General features: G+C 45.5%; 1 protein-coding gene across 1 annotated transcript in view; it reads right to left on the bottom strand.

The window, feature by feature from the left end:
• ABCC2 (ATP binding cassette subfamily C member 2) overlaps positions 1 to 23,186 on the bottom strand; it is a 75,070-nt gene that overhangs the window by 5,612 nt on the left and 46,272 nt on the right. Inside the window, exons 18-31 of the mRNA XM_024985942.2 lie at positions 22,717 to 22,884; positions 20,502 to 20,682; positions 16,501 to 16,621; positions 16,126 to 16,261; positions 15,057 to 15,276; positions 14,751 to 14,905; positions 12,452 to 12,607; positions 10,881 to 11,080; positions 9,019 to 9,145; positions 7,301 to 7,402; positions 6,623 to 6,766; positions 5,647 to 5,805; positions 4,325 to 4,491; positions 1,033 to 1,227 (exon numbers count right to left, since the gene is read on the bottom strand). Coding sequence (XP_024841710.1) covers positions 1,033 to 1,227; positions 4,325 to 4,491; positions 5,647 to 5,805; positions 6,623 to 6,766; positions 7,301 to 7,402; positions 9,019 to 9,145; positions 10,881 to 11,080; positions 12,452 to 12,607; positions 14,751 to 14,905; positions 15,057 to 15,276; positions 16,126 to 16,261; positions 16,501 to 16,621; positions 20,502 to 20,682; positions 22,717 to 22,884 — 2,231 coding nt within the window. The remainder of the gene's footprint in view (positions 1 to 1,032; positions 1,228 to 4,324; positions 4,492 to 5,646; positions 5,806 to 6,622; positions 6,767 to 7,300; positions 7,403 to 9,018; positions 9,146 to 10,880; positions 11,081 to 12,451; positions 12,608 to 14,750; positions 14,906 to 15,056; positions 15,277 to 16,125; positions 16,262 to 16,500; positions 16,622 to 20,501; positions 20,683 to 22,716; positions 22,885 to 23,186) is intronic.

The following is a 23,186-nucleotide window of genomic DNA, read 5'->3' as shown; positions in this document are numbered from 1 at the left end:
AAGGACTGAAAAGGCGGGTTGCATGAGTTTGGCTCCAAACCACAACCTTGGTCTCAGATACGTCATGAATATTCCTCCCACTCTTTCCAGTTCTTTCCCTTTCTACCTCAACTATCCTATGTAATTGGTATCTTCTTTGGGGTTGAGAAAGTTGATTTGCCAACTAATTTCCACTTCTCCATTCTTTGGCCATCGAATAAAGCTTATGCTGTTTCAGCCTCAGCATCACTTTCGTTATTGACTGGGAATCTGAGCAGAGAAAGAACCTCCTTGGCCGAGACGAGGAGTCTGTGGACTAGGACACGAGCACAGGTTAAGGTGGCCAATTCGGAGGAGCCTGGTGGGCTGCAGTCCATGGGGTCGCTAAGAGTCGGACACGACTGAGTGACTAAGCAGCAGCTGCATGTTTATTCATCACAGGCTACAGAGGAGCGAGGGTGAACCACAGCCATCGGCATCGGCACAGAGGGGTTCTATGTGGAATACGGAACAAAATAGTATAGGAATAGATGCAGTATGTCTATTCTTTTTTAAGGATACACATTGTTTAAGGATCAGTTCAGTCGCTCAGTCGTGTCCGACTCTTTGCGACTCCATGAACTGCAGCACGCCAGGCCTCCCTGTCCATCACCAACACATTGATTTAAAAAGGGAGTCTATTGTAATTTCAAGATTACTAACTTTCAGTCGTCAGAGATAGAAGGAATGGAAAGATTCTGTTTACCAGGGAGCAGCTGAGACCCTATATAGTCCAAAAGGTCTCCGGATCAACATCTGCCACTCCTGGCTTGGGCCTCCACTGCCCAGACTTGGCTAATAGTTACACACAGTTTCCCGTTTTACCTTCAAGACAGTTCCCTTAACCCCGTCGGCCTGATGTATAATTTTGGGCAAATTACTTGAAATCTCTCAGCCTCTATTTCTTCACAGTAAAATGCTGGTGGTTAAGCCTTCTGTAAAGATATCTCACAACTGATGCTATCACTGTTGACCAAGGGTTAAGCCAGGCTATGAGGCTGTCTCCTTACTCACTTGTCACTGTCCATGATGGTGTGCAACCGGTGGGCGATGGTGATGGTTGTGCAGTGGGAGAACTCAGTTTGGATGGTCGTCTGGATGAGCTGATCTGTCTCTAGATCCACCGCAGCAGTGGCCTCGTCCATGATCAGAATCTTGGATTTCCGAAGCAGAGCCCTGGCCAGGCACAGTAGCTGCCTTTGCCCTATGCTGCAGCAATGGAAGAAACCAAGCATTAGCCCCTAAGGACCAAGGAGTAACCAGGCTTGAGGGTCTGAGAGGGTACATTTCACGTTCCAGATCAGACTTTCAAAACCCATATACCTCTATTCTGTTAGAATGCCTTACCCTCTTCCACTAGCTGTTCACTGTTGCCAAGGGCAGTGTTTTCCAAACCTTTAATTAGAAGACTCACCACAGGTACTTAATTAAAAAATTCATACTTCTGGTCCCCATTCTGAGAATGGGGAGGAGCCCAGGAATATGTATTTTTTAACTTTTTGTTGGACTATAGTTGCTTACAATGTTGTACTAGTTTCTGCTACACAGCACGGTGAATCAGCTAGACATATACATATATCCCCTCTGCCTTGGATTTCCTTCCCATTTAGGTCCTCACAAACCTGTGAGGACTGTGCAGTTCCCTGTGCTGTACAGCAGTTCTCATTAGCTATTTTATATACGGAGAAGGCAGTGGCACCCCACTCCAGTACTCTTGCCTGGAGAATCCCATGGATGGAGGAGCCTGGTAGGCTGCAGTCCATGGGGTCGCGAAGAGTCGGACACGACTGAGCGACTTCACTTTCACTTTTCACTTTCATGCATTGGAGAAGGAAATGGCAACCCACTCCAGTATTCTTGCCTGGAGAATCCCAGGAGCGGCGGAGGCTGGTGGGCTGCCATCTATGGGGTCGCAGAGAGTCGGACACGACTGAAACGACGCAGCAGCAGTATATATATATATGTCAATCCCGATCTCCAAATTTATGCCACCGCCTCTTCTCCCCTCATATCCATATGTCCATCTTCTACATCTGTCTCTATTTCTGCTTTGCAAATAAGTTCATCTGTCTTATTTTTCTAGTTTCCACATATAAGTGATAGGTTTTGTGCTGACTTCATTCTGTATGACAGTCTCTGGGTCCATCCATGTCTCTGCAAATTGCATGATTTTGAGAACATGTATTTTGAATACACCCCAGGAGACTTTCATGTTTAACAAGTTTGGAAAACACTAGCCCAGGACTAGTACCTTGCATTTAGCTACGGTACACCAGCAACAATTTCAAAATAAGACGGCTGCCACCCAGCTTGCTTCAGCAGTATTTGACCCGACATCATTACTATAGGATGACACCACACAAGAACGCCCCAGTGGCATTTCTTAGTGCTCTTAGTAAATCCATTCCTTATTTTAATGTGTAATTCTAGCCTCGAGTCTCATTTGTTTGGGGCCTTCCGCCTCGATTGGAGACCACTGCTAATGAACAGCTAATGACCACGATGATGTCTTGGTGCGAGATGCAGTGTATGTGGGATCCGAAGATGCCTGTAAGATGCAAATGGCTTTAATTTGCGAAAAGCCAGTAATGAAAACTGGACCTCTTACTTACATAAAGAAGCTTTGGGAAATGATGTGGAGGAAATCTTCAGGAATTTGCTAATTGTTCTTTCCTGCCGTGGCCATTAGGGAACATATTAAACAGAGGGTGGCCAGACTAAAGTTCTGTAATTCCCTGCAAGAAAATTTCTGCAGGAGATGAGAAGTCACCCAAGATGAACTTCCAGGTTTTTGTGTAAGAACACAGATACTGCAAAACTGTTTACTTAACTTCCTGCCTGGTTCACTTGGACTTCATAGTAACAGGCTGCTGCTGAGGCATCAGTTTGGCTTTTAGCTGTGGACAGCTTGATCTCCAAGCTGACTGATCTCTAGTTTCTGATCAAAGGATTTTAAGTTTCAACACCCGCTCCCCCAGATCTGAAATTAAGGCACTGGTCATGCCACGTGTCTCAGCGTGGTCCAAGAAGGGTGTGACTCCGGTCTTGGGCCCCATCAGATCCTGCCAGATCAGCCCCCATGGCCCTGCACACCTCAGGCATTTATTGTGCAGAATTTACTTGTCTAATGTCTGTCTTCTCCATCGCACGTAAGTTCTAGGAGGGCATGGGTATGTCTATGGCATTTTCCTCTGTCTTTCCAGTAGGTGCTCAATATATATTTGTTGACTGAATGTTTGAACAGCATTTTTAATAGGCCTGAAGACCTACCTCAGTTCTGCTAGTTCCCAGATCTGTGGCTGAAGGAGAACAAACAAAGGGTGTTCTCCACCAGGGCTCGTAGGCGTTCCTGGGGCTGCAGACTGGGATCAGCAGCGGCCCTGGTTCCACTGGTATAGGGTACAGCCTGGGCACAGGACTTTGCCTAGTGATGCTAGCGTGCCGCCTACTAAGAACTCAACCTGCTCGTCATTGCTTCCCCTGCTCTAGTGTGCACACAAATCACCCAGGGCTCCTGCTACAGGGGAGATTCCAGATAGTAGGTCCTGAATCTGAAATTCTGCATTTACAACAAGCTCCCAAGTGAGGCCAGAGCGGCAGGTCCATTAACTCAGCTTCTGAGCCTTCCCTTCTCTTTTGAGCTTCAGCTGCTAATGGTCTAAGCCCTGCTCACCATGCAGGGACTGCAGGAAGACCCACCCTTGAGCTGCTGGCTCTGGCTGAGAACTGACCACGAGTTTGTAGAAGGGAAAAGCAGGTTGTCATAGGAGAAATGCCAGGTCAGCTTGTTAGCCAACAGGAACTGTGAAGTGTCAACAGGTATAGAAATGCTTTGAAACAGTAAAAAAGAATTATAAAGCCAAAAGAATCTTGGTGTTGGGTTATGGTGTTACAAGGACCCTGCAGACTCCACGTCTCCATCATCCAGGTGCCCCTTAGACCAGGGCTTCTGGGCATCCTTTAGAACTCACACCTCCAGCAGTGCCTCACACCACTTACATCAGACTCTCTGGGGCTGGACCAGGCATCGGGGATTGTTTTCAGCCTGAGTGCACCTGAGAACCCGCACAAGGGCGGGATCTGCAAACTCACATTTGTAATGTCTCATGAGGGTTTGTTTATTAACAAAGGTTTTCAAGCACATACACTTCTGTTTTAATCTTCACAACAGGTTCCTTTTGTGCACTAGGAATTAGACCTGGAGAGTGAAAATTCTTTGCCAGATGCCACCAAGCATGAGCAACAGAAGGAGTGGTCCCCTTGCCGCCTCCACAGCCTGTGGGAGCAGTGGGTTATGAAACCTTACCTCAGGTTGTCACCACCCTCTGTCACTTCGTAGGACAACCCAGCTTGCAGGCCAGCCACGAAAGATTTGAGGTGAGAGAGCTCCAAGGCCTTCCAAATCTCCTCATCCGAGTAGTTGTTGAAGGGGTCCAGATTCATCCTCAGGCTCCCAGAGAACAGGATGGGGTCCTGCAAGTCGAGGGACCAGGCAGTTACTGGGGCCAGTGTCAGAAAAAGAACCAGGTCATTGTGGCCAAGAAAGCAGGCAGGACTGGTCTGAGATGGAAAGCTGGTTAGTGGTCAAGGTTCTGCACGATTTCCCCGATGACAGCTTTGAGCTAAACACAGCATTAAGGGGAGTCCTTGGGGGATATCCCTGGTGGTCCACTGGCTAAGACTACGATCCCAATGCAGGGAGGCCTGGGTTTGATTCCTGGTCAGGGAACTAGATCCCCCATGCTGCAACGAAGATCGAAGATCAAAAATCTTGAGTACTGCAGCTAAGACCTGGTACAGCCGAATAAATAAAATATTTTTTGAAAATTAGTGGAGTCCTTGGTTTTGTTTTCATTCTAAAATTCATTTATAGATCTCCAAGTTTGCCTCAGCATCTCTTAAAAAGATGAGAGAAATATCCCACCCCTTCCACACACAGACTGAAAACTCATGGTGTGAATGAAGGTGGAGGGAATCAGGACATGCACAGGAAAGGGTAGTGCAGTCACAAGAAAAGAATTTCTTGTGCTCTTGAAGAGGCTGCAGAAAAGTGTAAAAAGGGAGCAAACACCAGACCAGCCAAAGTCACCCCCAGACTTGGCTGCAGCGAGCAGAGGCAGACAGGTTCCGATGAGGACCACACACCCAGAGCCTCCAGGGCATTCTTGTTTGGAGGGGTCCAGAGAGCAAAGCTGCTGGGAAGACTTTCTTGCTGATACACTAACTGTTCCACTTACTGGCAAAAAATTGCTGCAGATTCCCTCCCCTCTCTTGTAACCACATCAGATGCAGAGAATAAAGCTTAATGGTTTCAAGCTTCAGTGGCAAAACTGCTAATGCTGATTGCAAAGGCCCTGCGAACCCTGATGGGCTACAGATAATCATCTGCTCCCCTTGACTTCTGTTGTGATGCTGCCACCTACTGTTTAGATACTGAGTCACACAAGCATATTGCCCCCAAATGCAAAACTTCTTTTTGTTAAGTTCTGGAAGCAGTGTATTTTAGAGAACTAGCTTAGGTATCCCAGGCAGACGACAGAAATGACACTGCTAAGTGAACATACATCGAGAAGATGGTGCAATGTTTCCTGTGGAACCAGCTGCAGGTGAGCACGTCCTAGAGTTTACCTGGGGGATGATGGTCAGTTTCTCTCGGAGGTCGTGGAGCCCAATGGAAGCAATGTCTACCCCATCAATGGTGATCTGGCCTCCTGCGGCCTCTAGGATTCTGAAGAGGCAGTTTGTCAGGGACGATTTCCCAGCTCCTGTCCGGCCCACCACGCCAATCTGTAAATACAGTTTTTTGCATGTTAGTTCATTGTGTAATTCTTGGGGACAACAATTTAGCCTGGGGCATTCATACTCACAAGTGGAAAAGACAGTGATTAGCTACTGCATCTCTTAAGATGTTAGACTGATTGTGGTTTTGGTGGGGGAAAAAAAAAGTGCCTAGATGTCAGAAAAGGATGGCCTTCCCACCCTACCCCCTGACTTGTAGCTGGCTGACGGCTGCATTGACTACTAGAAATGTACACCTTTGTTATAATTATTACTGGAAATTAATCGATTTTTAAGAATTTTGTTTAGACATGAGGAGAAGGGAAGGACTGGGCCTGCCATCAGGTCTGAGAACGTGGACCTAAGCACATTACAGACCTAAGCACTGTTGCCCAGACAATTTTTTGGCCCTGTATCAGACCCCAAGTCCTCAGAGAACACGAACACCATACTTTGCACACCAGAAGGAGAACCAGCCCACTCTCTCTGCAGGGACAACCTCCACACAGGCGTTCCACCAGTTCCTTCCCCAGGTCTGTGCTTCCTGACTTCCCCTCTGTAAGCCTTGAAGCTTATAGGAAATAAGCCCATCTGCCACAGGAGGAGAGGATGCCAGTTGGGAGGCAAGGGAGGGCTGAGCAAGAAAGCCCTTAGGAGCTTAGTAAGTCTGTTTGATCCTGTGTGGATATCCTGCCCTCTAGTGGTGGTACTGTGTCCCTACACCTCAAGGCATTGGAAGTGTTCCCACCCTCTCACTTCAACTGAATGAGAAATGGTTTTCTATGTCCACAAGGACTCACCCAGGCCTTTCTTCAGCTCCACCTACCTTCTCCGTGCTCTTAATGTCACAGGTGATCCCTTTCAGTACCAGATCCAGCTCAGGTCGATACCGTACTTGGTAATTGCTAAACTGGATCTCCCCTTTGCTGGGCCAACCTTCTGGAGGTCTCTTATCAGTCACCCATGGTGCCTGGCCAGGAGACAGGAGGAGAAGTGCTTTACGTGGTGACAACTCACTCAACAATCCCCCCCTAGGATTCATGTCACAGAACAGAGTAAGTAGCAGTGTCCCAGCCACTTTTGAGCATCTGCTTTGAACAGACTGAACTAGACTGGTTCTTCCAGCCATTTCCTTCTTCAGGGCACCTTCCCGACCCATGGATCTAACCCAGGTCTCCCACATTGCAGGCAGATTCTTTACCATCTGAGCCACCAGGATGGCTGAGAAGGTTTATACCTTATTCAATTAAAGAAACCCTAGGCTACGAGGTTGCTCTGAAAATGAAGCCACCATTTAACTTGATACAATCCCAAGATGTGACTTCTCCCAAACAATTACCTATTCTAGGTTTAAAAAAATTAGGTCCTTTCTGTCTGAGCAAGGGAAACTTCCAGAGAACCTTTATGACCCTGTGTGAAATCTCTAGATAGATGCATTCTCAAAGCATCAGCTTTTTTTTTTTTTTTTTGGCCTTGTTCCTGGGTTCCTCTGATTCCTCCTTACCTCGTTTTCCACATTTATGTACTCGGTTATTCGCTCAACAGCCACAATGTTGGTCTCTATTTCTGACGTCATCCTCACTAGCCAGTTCAGGGTTTGTGTGATCTACAGAGAAACCAGAAGATGATCATCTGAGGCTTAAACCAACCCAACTAGTCAAACCACAAATTCAATCTAGTGCCTCCTCGGTACCTAGCACTAAGCCGGGCTCTACAAGACAGCAAGGAGGAGGATAAGAGACAATCCACACCTCCTTGGAGGAGGAAATGAGGCCAGTGCATTGAATGGTGGGAGGACCATTGAATGCTCAACTCTGTGGTGCTCACAGGAAAGACACCAGGGGCTTGGAGTGGCCTGGCACCAGAACTGAGGCTAGATAGGCTGGCTGTTAGTGCAGTGGTACTCGAACTTGGCTCTCCCACCTATAAGTCATTAGAGTTTAGGGGTAGCATTCCAGTGAGGGAAGCATAAGGAAAGACATGGGGTAGGAACAGGCCTTCTAAAAGCTGCTGCCTTTCTCTGCTCTCAATTAACAACAGCTCGATTGAGAAGCCAACCCTCAAGGTGGGACATCCACATGGACCCCTGTCCTCTGTTACCCCAGTAAATTCAAGTGCCTTCCTGCCATTACAGAGATAAATCTAACCAACAGGGAGACGGCTGTCATGACCTGGGCCAGAGTCCAGGGCATCTGTGGGTCACTCAGAGGCAAGCTTCTCAGATGCAGTCTTCCTACAGGCAAAAATACAGGCCTGGCACATACTCTCAGGAATCTTTGTTGAGCACATGGTAGGTAGAGACAGGAAAGCTCAGGAGGCTGGGGACTAAGGGCAACCACTTGGCGTCGGCTGGACCATATGAACTGTTGATATCTGAACGATGTTCTTTGGTTCAGTCTAATAGTTCTCCAACTCTTTGCCCTGTCTGTCCTAGGTTAATAAGCCTAGAACTGAGGGGATGAAAGGGCAGTGGCACAAGGAACCCGGTGATTCTGGTGAATGACAGAGTCCTCTTCCACCATGATCACCTTTGGGTCTTATGGACTCCAACTGAAAACAGCGCCATGTAGACCCTGCTGGTGGCTATGCAGACCCCCAAAATATTAGTTCAGAAAGTTTCCACAAAAGATGGCCAGATGACTCATTAAATGAGTATTATTTATTAAACTTTTACTGTGGTGCCAGTCTCTGTCTTAGGCGGTAAGAAATAATGTCTGATATTTATCCCTTAGTCAAGTGGGGGATGCATTATATAGTTCTATTAGACTCTCTCTTCTTCATTAAAGTGAACTCCAATTATTCTGTGATTTAACAAAATAAACGTAGAAGTTACTGTTCAAAAGACTTTCTGGTTACTGCTATATTATAAAAGAAATAGTTATTTTTTCTTTCCACTATAATCAAGAGGCAAAGAGATGGGAAACTATTAGATTGAATCACGTGAGATTGCTTTCTTAACTCCCCAGGGCAACAAAATATATATCCAGTTTCCCAGATGACACCGGCACCTACTTAGAAAGGTTAAGGAGCATGTCCATGGGTTACACAATTAGTAAGAGATGGAGACAGGGTTTGAACCTCAGTCTCTCCTGGTCTATCTGGATCTAAAAAGGAATCCAGAGCGTGGACTCCATGGTATATCCTAGACTAATTCTTAGTCTAGGATATACCATGCATTTAAGAATAATGCATTAATTCAACCAAACTCCCAACCAGACTCACATTAAGTGCATTGGACAGAACAAAGCCCACAGTGTCCCCACTTAGGTTATTTCTATAAATAACCATCATCAAGGATGCAAAGAAGACGATCAGGTTCCCAATCAGCTCCAGACGAACCGCAAGCCACCTGGAGGGCAACAGAACCAGAGAAAGAGGTGTCACTGAGAGGTGTCAGCTTCCTTACCTTACCCAGCAAGTGCGGGGTTCCCAGAGCATTCTGAGAGGGCTTGAGTTGGTAGGACTGTCTTCTTAGGAGGTGCCTCAGTTTAACTATGACATGTTTTCCTAAAGTCTTTTAAATTTTGGATTTTGGAAAATAAATTGCATTTTTAAAGATACTGGAAGAGTTTGCTAAACTAAGGGAATCCTATATTTCAGTGCCTCCCAAACTTGCCAAATCATAAGAATCATCTGGTGGCAATTGTTAAAAATATACAGATTTGTGCCAAAAATTCATGGACTCTTCCCCAGGAGATTCAGGGAATGACTTTTAGGAATCTGCATTTTAAAAAATGTTCCAAATGAGTTCTTTTGATTAGGCAAGGTAAACAATGGCATAAAGAATTCATATGTAAGGTTAGAAAGAAGTCACCACAGGAAAGTTCAATGTACCCTGTCTGATTTCATGATTTTAAAAAGATGGAGAAAAAATAGGAGGTGGAGAGAAGTTAGGTAAGAACTGATAACAGAGAGATATGTTGGGCTTTGTAGAGAACTGAATAGTATATAGATTGATGCAATTTATAAAAACTGACTTTCCCAGTAAAATGTGCTTTCCCAAATTTGTACAAATAATTCTAGCACACCTACAAATAAATATGATACATATTTTACAAGGGGCATCCAACAGAAAAATTGCTCTTTCCTTCTTGGAAATTATCTAAGATATAAAAGATCTTTACAATCAAATTTCTGACCTCTTCACGTTCCAAATAATACTAAGCATCATTAGCCTGACCTTCACAGTGCAAGACAGTGTAGAAACCACTCAAGGGCTTTCATTTCCTGAAAAAGATCTTCCTCCTCCAAGGACACGCCAAGGTCTAATGAAGCTGGAGGAACCAAGACTGCACAGCCTTTTTGGATTTACCTCACAGGATTTGAGTTTTTCATTTCTGTCATTACTGATTTTACCCAAAATTTTGCAGCTCTCCTCCCTCCAACTTCTGCTTCTTTCCCACCTCCAATAACTGTCCTGCCTATGGACAACCACACATCCACTCAGGGAAGCAAACAGAATGTCTGGTTCACCCAGCACTTGGACAGAATCTGTGTTACAAAATGCTGAGCAGTGTCATGTAACTTCCTCCATAAGCCCATGAGATAGGTTGTGATCCAGCCATTGTAAAAAAAAAAAAATAATAATAATAATAATGAGATTTTCCTGAGGGGTCAAGACAATTCCCCTAGCTCGGGAAGTAGCAGAGCAGATACAGGGACCAGTCTGACTCTGAAGCTTATGCTTTCTCCTCTCTTCTCACACAATAGGCGTGTTTGCTGCTGCTGCTGCGTCTCTTCAGTCGTGTCTGACTCTGTGCGACCTCATAGACGGCAGCCAACCAGGCTTCCCGTCCCTGGGATTCTCCAGGCAAGAACACTGGAGTGGGTTGCCATTTCCAAAGTGAAAGTGAAGTCACTCAGTCGTGTCCGACTCTAGCGACCCCATGGACTGCAGCCTACCAGGCTCTTCCATTCATGGGATTTTCTAGGCAAAAGTACTGGAGTAGGGTGCCATTGCCTTCTCCGTGTTTAGCCAGAGTGAATTTCACATTTTGGGCCACGCCTACCCTCCCACAGCTAATGTCAAATGCGCAGAACTCCAAAGCACACATATCTGGGTGAATATCTGGGGGCAGTCTCACCTGTTGGAGGTAATCCAAGAAAAGACACATTTCTGGTTGGTGTCAATCGCTGTCTCACTTTGCTTTAGAAATCGCTGCTGGTGCTCAAAGGCGCGGATAACAGACAAGCCTGACACAGTCTCACTGAAGTGAGAGTATATTGGGGACCTGGTGACAGAGTCCAGTCGTCTCAACTGGCGGGAAGTAGCCACATAAAATATCTGGACCCAAAAAAGTGAAGAATCTGTCACAGATCACATCACATATGCTGTTACCTCTTCCCTCGTGGCCGTGACCAACATTCATTACTCTGAGGCCAGAGCCAACATCTGAACAAGAGGCAGCTCTGATCTGGTCTCTCACTAGGGGAGAGATGAGAGAGGCTCAGAGGAAGAGGACGATGCGAGGATCTGGGGTTGGTGGGGAACAGGGGAGCATGAAAGCAAGACACTCTGCCACAGCCCTAGAGGCTGGAGTATTCCAAGGAATTTTGTCAGCCTAATCCATATGCTCCCAAGAATCTGCACATATTTCTTTTTTGCACATATTCCTAAATGACAGTAGTGATAAAAATGGTCTTTTTTTTTTTTTTAGAAAAATGGTCTCTAAAGGGATAAATGCAGCTGTGAAACAAGGGGTTCGGAAAGGAGAGATGGGCAATAAATGGCTTAAGAAAGGTATGCTGATGCATGCGTGCTAAGATGCTTCAGTCATGTCTGACTCTTTGTGACCCCATGGACTGTAGCCTGCCAGGCTCCTCTGTCCATGGAATTCTCCAGGCAAGAATACTGGAGTGGGTAGCCATTCCCTTCTCCAGGGGATCCAACCCCCCTGGGTCTCCTGCATTGTAGGTGAATTCTTTACTGTCTGAGCCACCAGGGAAGCCCAGAGGATTTGTTGAAATAAGGGAAGAGCTAGGCATGCGAGAGTCAGAATTCAAAATGTTATACATGGAAGTTTCCTCAAATATCCTGCCTCTTATTTGTTGATTTGTTACTAACAGAGATGACAATGTACCTGAGGAACTCAACACACAGCCCAGCAGTGTAAACTTACCACAGCCACAAGGCTGCCCTTCGCTGAAGGGCTTCAGGATTGGTTTCTCAAGGTGATCAATTTATCCCAAAGGTAGCTGCTGGGACAAGAATTCTCTCTACAGCTTCCTTCCCCTCATTCCTTCCCCTTATTGCAGGCATGGAGCCCTTTCTACTTGTTCTAGTTTTTCTTGAGGCTTGGCTATCAAACGACTTTTGCCCTCAAGACCACACTGGAATTGAGCCTGAACACCCCCCCACCCACCCACCGCCCCGCCACAGACACCCCAGTGAAAGGAGAACTGCCCTGAAGTGAAGAGACTGGGCTCCTGCTGAGGCACATCTCCAAGTAGATCAACCTAAGCCAACCAAGGAAGCGGCCTTAGCACACCTCTTCTGGAAGCCACCGACAACCTCACCATTGTGAAGACGGTATGTTAATATCTGACTCAATGACAAAGATGCTCGAGGGGTGGGGAGTGACTAGCGATAAACCCAAGAAAAGAACTTAAGCATTTATGAGGAGAAGAAGGGAAACCTAGCCATTTCCAAACCTACCTGAACAGACACATAAATGATGCCAAGAGGAATGATGACGACGACGAAGATGGGAGTGGCCAGGCAGATCATGACCAGCGTGCTGATGATGCCCAGGAAGCACAATACCCAGCTGCGTAAAGACATGGGGAGGGTGTCATCCACTGTGGAGATATCCTAGGGACACAGGAGGAGAGATGGTGTGCTCATGAATGCCTGGGACATTTGACACCTTCTCAGTTGCGGTAGGGAATTTGCTTAGTCACATCAGTATGCAAGTAACTGTCCAGGGTTGAGAGAAAAAAAGAAACCCTCACCATTAGTTCTGTGAAGATTTCTTTTGACCCTCAACTGGTATAAATTCTCCATCCTTCCTTCCTCCCCTACTTTAATCTCCTCTTAAGGGCTCAGCCATCTGCTCCAGAGGACCCAGAATCTAATTCTCCTTTACGGTCTGAGCCACCTCCCTCACAAAACTCACTATACAATTAATGATAGTTTCCTTTTTCCCATATTCCAAATAAATAATGATACATATTATTATATATAATATCTATTTTATATTTACAAAATGTATATATAATTTATTATACATGTTTAACATATATAATATGTATTATTATACCTATATACATATTATATATATAAATAATTATATGTGTATATACATAATTAATCTTCTGAAAAAGAAAACACAGATATTGAGTTACTTAGGCAACAGTCATATTTTGCTAACTGTTTTTGCATGAAGAAGGAAACCATCATTAATTGTATGCTGAGTTTTGTGATGGAGGTGACTCAGACCATAAAGGAGAGTTAGATCCCAGGTCCTCTGGACCCGATGGCTGAGCCTTTAAGAAGAGATGGAGGTAGGGGAGGAAGGAAGGAAGGAGAATCTATGCCAGTTAATGGTCAAAAGTAATCTGCACAGAACTGATAGTGAGAACTTCTTTTTTTCTCTCAACCCTGGACACAGTTACGAGGAGGGCATGGAAACCAACTCCAGTATTCTTGCCTGGAGAATCCCCATGGACAGAGAAGCATGATGGGCTACAGTCCATAGGGCCACAAAGCGTCAGACACGACTGAAGTGTATGAGCATGCATAATACATATATACATTACAACATTGGAAAAGAGTGTGCAATCTTTGCAAAATTCCTGTGAGAAATCTCCCCATCCAAAATGATGTCCTTTTTAAGGCTCTATGAAAGAGCAGAAAGCCGATGTAAATTGTCTCCAATGACATCATGCCCACCATTTTTATTGCAGAGGAAGGTGACAAGTGGGGGCCAGCCCACTTTTGAAGCAGTCGCCATGTCCCCAAAACCTGGCTGTAGGCTGGGAGCTAGACTTTCTGTGTCTGCTACAAGACCAAACACATAAGGGCTCAGAGTTGCTAAGACATTATTAAAAATGTGCACCTTCCTCTACAAACAGAAGTTTGAAAACTCTCTTGGTGATAATTGAATATTACTCTGAATTGTCTGGTTTCCTCTGTTCCTGAAATTTCCGTCTCATATTCATTAAGAAGCAATGAGTTCAGTCTGGTGCATGGTAGAGAGCCATCTATGACCTTTGCATCCATTGAGCATCTCAATCCCCAGGACAGTCCTTGGCTCATAGAAGGTACCCAGTAAATGTTGAATGAACAAATGCTAAGGGTTCTAGAATCTGCAGCCGATGGAGACAGTGTTCCAGAACTCCATTCAAATCACAAGATTCCATAATCCAGACCTCGTTTACTTATTTGTAAAGCATCAAAGATGGGAGTTTCAGGACTGGAAGCAGCGACCAAGCAAAGGGTTTCCCTGCAGTCACAACCATGACTCCGTTTTCACCTGTGTTTTTCCCTCTGCAGAGTAACCCTTCACATCCCGCTGCCAGCACCACCGGCCCACCCCCGCCCCCATCTCTCTGGCTAACTTCTACCACTTAAATTTCACCTTTTCTGACCTTTCCCACCCTCGGTCATCCAGACGCAGCCGGTACCTCTTTTCCTGTCACTCTTTCACACTCCCAGAGGGCCACTGTGCGCATTGTTGTTCCTGGCTTCCCCGCACTCTATCAACATCCTTTATTTCCTTGGCCGTCTTCCTCACTCATTGGTGCCCTACTTACAGGGCCACAGTGGTTCATCCCTGTATCCCCAGGACCCTTCGTACCACACACAAGGTTATTCTGGAAACATCTGCATGCTGAGTGGGACCAAAGAACTGGAACTGCCCAGTGTTGTCTAGGAGAAAATGAGAATTCTTTCCCTGTCAGAAACAGAAAGATCCTCAGCCATAAATGCGTCTTACAGCCCTTGAGATACTTACACCAGCAAACCTGTTCACTATCCGACCTATGGGTGTTGTGTCAAAAAAACTCATGGGTGCTCGAAGGATATTGTTCAGCAGTTGCTTGTGAAGGATGTTTGATGCATGGTTGCAACCATAGACACTCCAGATATTCGCTATGAACACAAAGAGACCTAGAATGGAAGCAGTGTAGTCAGCACCGTGCACAGGGAGCCCGGGAGACTTGCGCCAGCGACACAATGGCAAATGCTTTCCCGAGTCGAGGCAAAGTAAGTGGACCCGGTAGACTGTCGCAGGGACAGCTGCTGTAGCCATCACACATACCTTGTGCGACTCCCAGAGCTCCATAGACGCCAACTCTCAGGTCCCTCTGAGAGGATGGATAGTTGGTGCCATTGTATATTTTAGAGTCGCTGGTCCAAGCACTGAGCCAGAGGTTTGATCCAATAAAAGCCACATAATAGATCACAAACCCCAAGAGGATGAAGACTATCGAGCACCATCCTATTGCTTGTAGGTATTTCAGGTAGATGGAGAACTTCACCTGCAAAGCCCCCACTCAGTGTTAGTAGAATTCCTACTGGCATTTTGGGTTTCCCTGCTGGCTCGGATGGTAAAGAATCTGCCTGCAATGCAGGAGACCTGGATTCAACCCTGGGTTGGGAAGATCCCTTGAAGAATGGAATGGCAACCCACTCCGGGATTCTTGCCTGGATAATCTCCTGGACAGAGGAGCCTGGCAGGCTACAGACAATGGGGTCGCAAAGAGTTGGACACAACTGAGCAACTAACACACACCATTGACTTTTGGTGAGGAATTACCAGAATCTCAATCATGGGGGAATGCAGTGCTTTGGAAAAGTGGATAGCAGGTAGCAAAATTTGGTAAGGGATCACATTTCTATATGGGCAAGATAATAATCAATGCTGAAATATAATGCAGAGTGAATAACCATCAGATTATTAATGAACTTCTAGATGAAATTAAGAGGAACAGATATAAAAACAGTGGGACAGATAAGGCTATACCACAGACCTTGCTTTATTAATGTTTAAGACCTTAAATTTAAGAGCTTGGTCTTAAGTTTTATTAATATGAACTGTGTGCTATGAGCTTGATAGATTGGTATTCTCTGGCTCCCAGAATTGCATCTCATTTTTGTTGCTTTCACTACGTGAAGTGTGGTATGAAGATATTCACAGGACATGTGTCATTCTTCATGGAAATACGATTTGATAAAGCGCCCAGAGCCTCTGCCAACATTTCAATGATAAATTTAAAGACGGGCAGACACATAAGGCATATTCCTCTATAGATAATGTATTCAAAGCATCAAACTTAAAAAGCCTTCTATCGCCTCTAATGGATGGTACTTTTTACTGTGGCATTCACCTTTCCAGTTTGTACAAATTCCTTCTTAATGAGCTTTTGTCCTCTCACTGGCTCTTCCTCTTCCTTCAGGATGTTCGCATTCCGAATTTTCAAGGAGTCTTTTAAGGACTTCAGATGCCTGCTACTGGACCGAGATCTGAAAGATTGAGAGGGGAAGTTTTCCTTCCAAGCGTCTTCTTGGAGGCAGGTATCACAGTGCACTTCAGAGCATATAATCACAGGGGAAACGCACGGCCCCACCCTACTCCCCATGCTCAGAAGCAAAAGGAGAGCTGGCAGCATCCATGTGGACACTCAGGGAAAAAAAAAGAGAAAGAGAATGAGCAAGGGGAACTATGGAAGTAATGGGGGCTGCCAGCTGAACAGATGACCAACCTGCGGCTCAGCGTTCGGTGAAGATCGTTCTCTTTTTTCATGGACAAGGAGGCCACGTCCTCTGGGATTTCCTCCACACTGGGCACCAGCCCACAGTCATCATCTTCACTGTCCTCATTGACTAAGAGACACATCAAAGGTTAGGGAGAGAGCTGCACAGAGCTGCCACAGCCCCATGAACAAGGAGAGAAGTCTTTTCTGATCTTGTTGGCCTTGACAAGAGATCTCAGACGTACATATAGGTTGGAATCTTTTAACTACATAAATACTATTTATTAGGGCATCTCTTTGAGAAATACCAGAATAAAGGAAAGATGAGTTAATATTTCACTGGAAGAGAAAAGGCAAAATGGAGAATATTTCCAGAAACTTCTAAGTTCCTTTGGAGCAGGAAAGAGCTTTTAAGGATTATAGGAGACAAACAGTAGAGTCATAATCCCCAGAACTGACTAAAAAGGTGAGTGCAAATTTAAAATGTTCTGCTTGAAATTCAAATAATTTAAAGCATTTTTAAAAAGCATACCCTGAAAAGGTAAAACAGCTTGGGCTGTGAAAATAGTAATGACCTCCAGAAATTGAGACTTCTGTAAAAGCAATGAGCATAATGGCCAGAAATTATCAAAACCACATTTTCCATAACTTTGAAGTTAACCAAAGGCTTGCAAAAATCCAAGGAACATTTATTTAAGAAAAAAGGCTAAATCTCAGAAAGAACAGTAAGCTTTGTAATAGTTTAATTTACTGTATTTCCATTGCCCTCTCCTTAGATCTGCTGTAGTCTAGAAAACCAACAGCAAACCAATTACAATTATTGTAACCTCGCAGCTACTGGAGGGAACAGTGTGGGTTCAGAACACGCCCAAAACCTCATTGCTGGACAACTTTCATTATTGACCACTCTAGCAGTCCTCTGGAAAACCCCATTCACAGGGCTTGTCTTTACTGGGCCTTGGAGTTGGCTCTAATAAACAACAATGAGTTGTTGTTTAACATCTCAGCTGCCTGTGTCAGTGATAACAGTTGGGGCAAATAAGAAACCGACCAAGAACTTAACAAAAATCTGGGGAATAAGATATTCATAGGAGTTTTGATCTCTTCAATATATTCCTAGCAATCAAGTATGTCGTACATATGTGTAGGGTTGCACACCTACCCGAGAAAGACTTGAGAATGTCTTATTCCCTTAACTCTGGCTTAACTTCAGACTCTGGGCAAGCAGGCAACAAAGACTGACACGGAACTGTAAATTGCCTGCTGGCTTGTTAAAAAGACAGGGCCCCCACCCCTCATTCCCACAGAGCCTCTCAGCAAAGGCTGAGTGACGTATTGGTTGCAGGCACTTAAGGAAACCTCTGACCTCTTGGTCATTATCTGACCACTAAGCCAACCAAGCAGGAACGTCAATGACCACATGAAATAAAAAATATAGACTTAACAGAATTAGTTTGGGAAACCAAACATTAGGAGGAACAACAACAACAAGCCCTGGTGGAGGAAGGAGAGGAGAGAGCTTGTATTTCCAGAATTGTTAAACTAATTAAAATGATCAGTTTTCAGCAAAAAGTGAGACATACAAGGAAGCAGGAAAGTATGGGGTTGTACACAGGAGAAAAAAAAGATGGTCAACAGAAACTGTATTCAAGGAAGCACAGGTGTTGGACTTACTGACAAAGATTTTAAATCAGCTATGATAAATATGCTCAAAAAACAACAGGAAACCACGTCTCAAGATCTAAAGAAGTGAAAAGAAAGTGTTGGTCACTCAGTCATGTCCGACTCTTTGTGACCCCATGGATTGTAGCCCACCAGGCTTCTCTGTCCATGGAATTCTCCAGGCAAGAATACTGGAGTGGGTTGCCATTTCCTTCTCCAGGGATTGGATCTGGGTCTCTAAAGGAACGTTCTCACCAAATAGAGAACATCTCTATTAGGCCCACTGGGATGGGCCCCCCTAACCCAACACGTCTGATGTCCTTGTGAAAAGGGGAAGTGTGGACACAAATGCACATAAGAGATAAAACCATGTGAAGACGAAGGCAGAGGTGGATGTTGTGTATCTATAGCCGAGAATGCCAAAGACTGCCAGCAAACCACAGAAACTCGGAGAAAAACCTGGAGTAGATCCTTCCCTGTTGCCTTCAGAAGGAACAAATCCTGTTGACACCTTGATTTTGACTTCTCACCTCTACAACAGTGAGTGACAGTACATTTCTGTTGTGTTACAATAGCTAATTAGGAAACACTTAGCCAACACTGCCCTCTTGCCCTTTCCTTTCTTCTACCGTCTGGGGTCTGTACCTTGAGCCCTGGAAACCACACAATAGCCTGCCAGGCACTGCGGCTTACACAACTTCTCAGAAATGGCCCATCAGTGTGTCCCAAAATGAGGGTTTGCAAACTCTCTCTGTACACAAAAGACAGGATTTTTCAAAGGGGCCATCTACCCATGGGGGTTTAGATAAACAGAACTCAGATCCAGGCAAATCAGAAGAAAAAAGTTGAGAGTTAAAATGAGAAACCTGTGCAGGTTGTGGTGATGTGGTTGACTGAGCAGTAACTCAGGGGGATCCAGCATCAGACCCTGCCCTTTGCTGGAGACCAGTTCCCAGGCAGGTGCTTTTTGTTTTCTCCAGGCCAATCCCCGGAGCACATAAAGGCTGATGGAAAGCTCTGACCCCGTCCTTCCTGCTGGTCTCCCTGCCCAACTTTCCTGGGCTGGCTCCCAGTCCCCGTAGCCCGCACCATCCTAAGGTCACCTAAGGCACCAAAGGTCAGTCTTTGTTTCTGACCACTCTTTGTTTCTTGCCAGTGTTTGTAGACTTTCTGGTTTAGGCTTTTCTTTCCGACTCTTGTGGTTTAAAACTATCACATATTTCTGACCTCAAGGCTTAAATGTGCTCCCACTTCCAGGCTCTGAAGTTTCTGCCTCTTCTGATTGACTCTTAGAATGCCCTTGCAGATCTTACTTTCTCAGTCCTGACCTCCTGTTGGTAATTGCCAGCTGAAGCAGATACCCAGAACCATGCCTGGGATGACTGCTGGCAGGTTCTTGGGAGGGACCTCAGAGACCAGGGCTCCATTACTGCCTGGAACTAACCCGTGACCCCAGTGGTCCTGTATTAGGTAGGGCCATTCCTGTGGTGTACTGTGAGACTACGCACCTGCCATGACTCTGTTCTGGTTTGAAGCACCCAGTGGTGTTTGGTATGTTAGTCAAATCCTTTGTTAGGGCTTAGCAGTGATTTAGCAGTTCACTATTAATACCAGGTATTACGAAGCTGTCCAGGAAGTGATTTAATGAGTTTGGATAGGTAGGGTGGAATACGTGAACCAGGGCATTCCCTAAAAGGGGGTCACTCCTGCCCCTGGTGTCTCTCCCACAAGAGCTAATCACCCCATACCTCCAGTTATCTTCTAACTGAACTGAAAGTCACTCAGCCATGTCCGACTCTTTGCAGCCCCATGGACTATATACAGTCCATGGAATTCTCCAGGCCAGAATACTGAAATGGGAAGCCTTTCCCCTCTCCAGGGGATCTTCCCAACCCAGGGATTGAACCCAGGTCTCCCGCATTGCGGACGGATTCTTTACTAGCTGAGCCACAAGGGAAGCCCAAGAATACCGGAGTGGGTAGCCTATCCCTTCTCCAAGGGATCTTCCTGACCCAGGAATCAAACTGCGGTCTCCTGCATTGAAGGCAGATTCTTTACCAACCAAATTATCAGGGAAGCCCTATCTTCTAAAGAGTAACCTATGACTGCATGTCAGAGGCCAGATGAGCCGGATGGGCCCCTATTTTGGCTCACATAAAAAATGTCTGTGTTTGTGTTTCTTTACAGAGACACAAAACACAGAAAGAACAGATATTGGATCTCTGGCTAATTCACCTCCACATTTAGTTCACTGAGTGCTGAGCAGGTCAGCAGGCAAATAGTGGTAGTTTTCTACTCCCGTCCCTTCCACATCCGAGTTCTATCCTGTCCCAATCCTCTTCACATACCTGTGGCCTCATCTTCGGGACCCGTCTGTTTCACAAATGTCTTCAGATTCTTAGCAAACAATCCTTTATTGGCCAGCAGAGTGCTGTAGGATCCCTTTTCCATGATGGTGCCATTCCCCACAACCACAATCTCATCCACTTGGGGAAGAAAGTGAATGCTGTGTGTCACCAAGATTCGAGTCTGTAAAAATAACAGTAAGTGTGCTGACGATCCTGTGACCACCTTCTTTAGCTTACTTTTGAAAAGGAAAAACAGAGTCGCTGTGGGGCTTTGCTTCCAAATGTGGCCCTGACCACTTGACCTCTTTATTTTACTTCCTCTTTACTTCCCAGCATCTCATCCTAAAATCTGACCCTGTGTGTACAATGAGACTGTCATCATGAATATATTCAGTTATTTTTCTGTAGTGACAATGAGGTTTGCCCTGCACACATTTCCCTCCAGCTTTCTGGGCAGCCAAGAGTTAGGCTTAGGGATGTCACTTGAGATCAAGGGCTATCAATACAACTGAGGCACACAAAATTAACTGCCCTCTCACTAACCAGCAAACCACTGATCCAACAAGAACTGCCCAGATTATTTTAGCACGTTAGAAACATTACAGGGCAGGGAGCTTTGGCCCAGGACCTCCCCGATGTGGAGGACTTGGCACTCCTCGTATTGTTGTCTATTTATGGATCACACTGACTCCTGACACAGGGATTCCACTCAAAGAAAGATGAACACTTGCAGATGAGTAACGAGGCTCAAATAGGGTCATGGTATTGAGATGAGCCTCTGGAGCAATATCCCAAGCCCACTGCCTCTGCTTTCTACAGACAGCCCCACAGACACTAGGTCACTCGTATCATGAAGATGCAGGAGATGCCCATCTTTGAGTCTCAGCACAAAGCCAACCCTTTTGGTAGCCTTTCCTGAGTCCCCAGGCAAGAAGTGGGTATTTCTCCAATGTTTCCTCTGTAGTTTGTATGTTGTTGGGGTTTAGCTGCTAAGTCATGTCTGACTCTTTTGCAACCCCATGAACTGTAACCCGCCAGGCTCTTCTGTTCCTGGGATTTCCCAGGCAAGAATACTGGAGTGTGTTGCCATTTCCTTCTCCAGGGGCATCTTCCCAACCCAGGAATCAAACTTGAGTCTCCTGCTTTGCAGGCTGATTCTTTACCACTGAGCCACCTGGGAAACCCACCAGACAGTAGTTTGTATAGATTGCCATTAAAAATAATCCTTGTGTTATAATATTATGGCTTGCTTTTTGATATGTCTGCCAGTTAGATAAGTCACTTGAGAGCAGAGATGAGAACTTTTCATCTGCTTGCCCAGTCTTTGCAATGAACCAGGCCCAGAGTGGGTATTCAGTTCAAGAATGAATGCAGCCAATTGTCTTTAAGGACAGAAACCAGGACCAAAAATAGGAGGGAAAGTGAGTTCCTGTTGACTCACTGATCCGAGAGAGAGGCAAAAGGCCTCAGAGGGACAGCCGCCCTACCAGCCTGAGTGGACGCATTCAAAAAAATCTTGAAGGGAACAAGCCAAACACAAGATAGAGTGCTGCCAGCCCGCACTCTACACTTGCTGCTGGAGGGAGTACTTGTGCAGAATTCCTATGCTCTCCCAGTACCTTCATGTTCTCACCAACCCAGAAGCTCTCGGAACCTCCTTATTCAAGCGATTTTATAATCCAGCCTCTTGCCCATCTTTCTCTCTCCAGAGGATGGTGTTTGGGGCTGAAAATTCCAGCCCTTCCATCACTTGTCTCCCATCACAAGTGGACTCATGTCCACATGAGTTTGAACAAGCTCCAGAAGATGGTGAAGGACAGGGAAGTCTGGCATGCTGTAATCCATGGGATTGCAGAGTTGGACACAATTTAGCAACTGAACAACAAGTTCTATGCCAGGAACTAGTGACAAAACCAAATATATTTCTTCTTATATAACAGATCTCTAAGGACTTTTTAATCATAATTAATCACCCTTAATTAATAAGAGGCTCAGTGTTGGAGCCAGAGAATAAGGCTCAAATTACCCAGTTCTCACATAAGCTATGACCACTAGATGGGAGACCTCACTAGGCCATTTCCTGCAAGACCAGCATGATATTATCTCCTCAGCAGCCCAGGAGGGCAGGGAAATAAGGAAATCTGCTTTAGGACCCAGCAGTCCTAGGAGATGTGTGCCCTTCTTCATGTCTTCATTACTTTAAATAAGTTCTCACCTTGCCCTTCAATAGGCCATTGGGACCCAAGACCTTGTTGAAAATATGTTTTCCCACATGGGCATCCACAGCTGACAGAGGGTCATCCAGAATATAGATGTCTGAATTTTGATAGGTAGCTCTGGCCAGGCTGATCCGCTGCTTCTGACCCCCACTGAGATTTATACCCTGAGGAAGAAAAGAATTTCTGTTAAGTACTGAAACTGAGTCCCCCTAAAACTGAGTTATTCTACTGAATTTATGATAAACATCTCTATCCAAAACTTTATTCCCATTCTTGGCTCGTACCTGTTCCCCTCAAGTTAAGGAACATAAAAGGGAGGATTGAAACAAAGCAGGACCCTGCAGGGCAACCTCCTGGGTACAAAAGCTCCTCTGTGTCTCCTGTTTCTTATTTGTAGGAAAAAAAAAAAGTGTTAGTCTCCCTGGCCTACCTGAGTTCCAAGCAGTTACTAATTAGGGAAGCGAGG

Source organism: Bos taurus, chromosome 26, assembly GCF_002263795.3.
Source record: "Bos taurus isolate L1 Dominette 01449 registration number 42190680 breed Hereford chromosome 26, ARS-UCD2.0, whole genome shotgun sequence".
Lineage (NCBI taxonomy): Eukaryota > Metazoa > Chordata > Mammalia > Artiodactyla > Bovidae > Bos > Bos taurus.
Note: the sequence above shows the minus strand (reverse complement) of the source record. Positions and strands in the feature narration are given on the sequence as shown.